The 2,500-nt window shown below is 41.9% G+C and overlaps 1 protein-coding gene across 1 annotated transcript in view; it reads right to left on the minus strand.

The window, feature by feature from the left end:
• Window positions 1–1,584: 1,584 nt before the first annotated feature.
• The window catches only part of LOC137971702 (uncharacterized), a 6,101-nt gene continuing 5,185 nt past the window's right edge, over window positions 1,585–2,500 (minus strand). The window contains exon 3 of the mRNA XM_068818484.1: window positions 1,585–2,500. This exon is cut by the window's right edge and continues 508 nt beyond it. Within this exon, the coding sequence (XP_068674585.1) occupies window positions 1,585–2,500 (916 nt within the window).

The following is a 2,500-nucleotide window of genomic DNA, read 5'->3' on the forward strand; positions in this document are numbered from 1 at the left end:
AGCGTATGAACTTGCTCGTGCATTTGGTGATTTATTGTCATTCGTGATGTTTTGAAGGTCTCAAATCGAACTCGTCTCAGGCTATTGCAATTTCGAGAACTTTCAAAACATCACTCGTGCCGTACTCGTGCCCATTAATCACGAACAAATGCACTCATGTTCATTACGATTTCCTTTACAAATGCTTTGGGACCGCATTGAACGCAATTTTTAAATAATGAAGCTCCACTTCATTCTCGTCCCTGGATGCAGCGATTGCGATTTTTTCGAGCAGCACCGGGAATATCTTCTGGTTTGGTTCGAACCAGGAAGTCCACGAATCGTGAATTTGCGGCTTTTCTTCGAGGTCTCAGAAATTTGTTGTCATGTGTCCCACTAACGCGCAGCCAAATTCGACATAAGTCGGAAGTGTCACCCGCCCCAACCCCCCTTAGGGAGGACACAGCAAGTTACTTCCGCCTGGGCCTCCCTAAGGTGGGTTGGGCGAGGAGACCAGCTGACACTTCCGACCAACGTATGGTCAAATTGCATTTGGAATGTCCACAGCTTACTACCGCATATTTTGAAAACTGATCTCCAACATTAATCAATAATGCAAATTTTACTTCTTTTAAAAAACTATGAGTTATCACAACTCAGGTAAACTCGTCCGAATGAATCAGTTTACAAATATTCACTCTTGAAAAGCATTTTAGAAACCACAAAGATTGTCAAGCTTTTCAGTAATAGATTTGTCAAAACCAGTCAACTGATAGAAACCACTAGAACTTCGACAATGCCGGGGTCCCATTACTGATTATTTATAGTCATTTTGTACGGCTGAGTTCAAATATTATTTAACAGTGTAGCGAATTTAAGTTGTCAAAAGCAGCAGTTTGGAACAAAAACTACAAAAACATTCGATTTATTTAAAAACCGACCATGATCAACAGGAAAGCGGGTCATATAAAATCATTACACACCCGCATTGCGGAGACGTTTCTAGACCAACATTCCTCCTTGCATGGCCTGCGCGGAGTTATATTTAATTTCTTATGCCCCATTGTAACTTTTAATAGGCACATGAATACCATCAAAACAACAGGATCCTGAACCAGCAATTCCCAGTTCTTTGCCTTGCGGCTTCCATTCAGTTTGCCGATCCTGAGATCCATTCGAGGTCACGGCTCCGGTAACATTTCTCTCCCTACTTATTCTCGGCATTAACCTGATCTTTTCTGCTCCTAATTAGAGAGATCGCGGTTGAAATTTAGTCCACCTCGTTTTATTATATATATATTCAGCTTCTTGTTGTAAGGAATAGATAAACCTTACTTTTCAGTGGCCGAATAATTTCGTGATGAATCTTAAATCTCAAGTTGAGTAGGCAATTTTAAAAGGTGTTTATACTCAAGGCAAAATCATCCCAGTATCCCTACCACCCATCCCCGGAGATTTGCTATCCCATATACACGTCCAACCTACTCCTCCCTCCCCACTAAGCTACTTGGTAGAAGCTCGTTTCTACCACAACCATCAAAAATCCTTTTTTGAACTGTTTTGATATCCTACTTTGCAAATTGACGAACTATCAATGTTCCAATCTCAGCGGTTGTCTCTAGAAGGTTCGGGTACTAAAGCTGTGATCTCGTCTTTGTAAAGGACAAACTCCATTGCTCGACAAGGATCATGGGGTTCCTTGGGGCTTAACAAAGCCGCTTCAACATTGTGATTTTCTTCTCTCCTTGAAAAATATACGTAGTCTCCCAGCTCCTCGTTACTGACCTCAAAGAATGGTAAATCGGACAACACCAACTCATTGATCTCCCATGATGCCATTTGTGCTTCTTTCAGGTTCTCTACTCTATAAAAGGGTAGAAGCGCCATAAAGTACTTGCGAATCAAATCTGCTTCATTTTTAAGTTCGTAAGCTAAGTTATTCACCCAGAAGAAAGGCAATTGCGCAAAATAATAAGAATTCTTCACATTTAGGGGAGTAAGTCCACCCTTGGATTCTGTACATGAAACATTGACAATCAACTTTGGACGGTCGCGGAGTATTTCTGTGTCACGAGCAATAACCTCCGCTCGAGTACGAGGCGTGAAAAGATGAGATTTGAAAGTTTTCTTCCATTGAGTTTGCTTTTCTCTCGATTTCTGTCCAGATGCTACAGGCAACGGAGGAAGAAGCGCGTTTTTTCTTTCTGCCTTTTGTTTTCTTCCCTTGATATCGATGTAATCACCCAGTTCCACATGTTCGAAATCATCAAGATCACTTTGTATTCTGCTTAGGCTGGGCTCATCGAAGTCTTCAATCCAAGGAAATCTTCCTCGGGGACTAATTCTCTCAATCAATTCCCAGTCCCCCAGTTCCAACTCATCGGAGTACATTTTGCTGGAGCCTGGCTTACTCTCCTCTTGTAAATTATCTGTTCTTACTGTTTTGATGTCCCCCCGCAATTGGCCATTAGAACTGCCCACATCGCTTGGACCTGGCTGATCATTAGTGACTGCAAGCAGA

The sequence above is a fragment of the Montipora foliosa genome, chromosome 1, assembly GCF_036669935.1.
Source record: "Montipora foliosa isolate CH-2021 chromosome 1, ASM3666993v2, whole genome shotgun sequence".
NCBI classification, from domain to species: Eukaryota; Metazoa; Cnidaria; class Anthozoa; order Scleractinia; family Acroporidae; genus Montipora; species Montipora foliosa.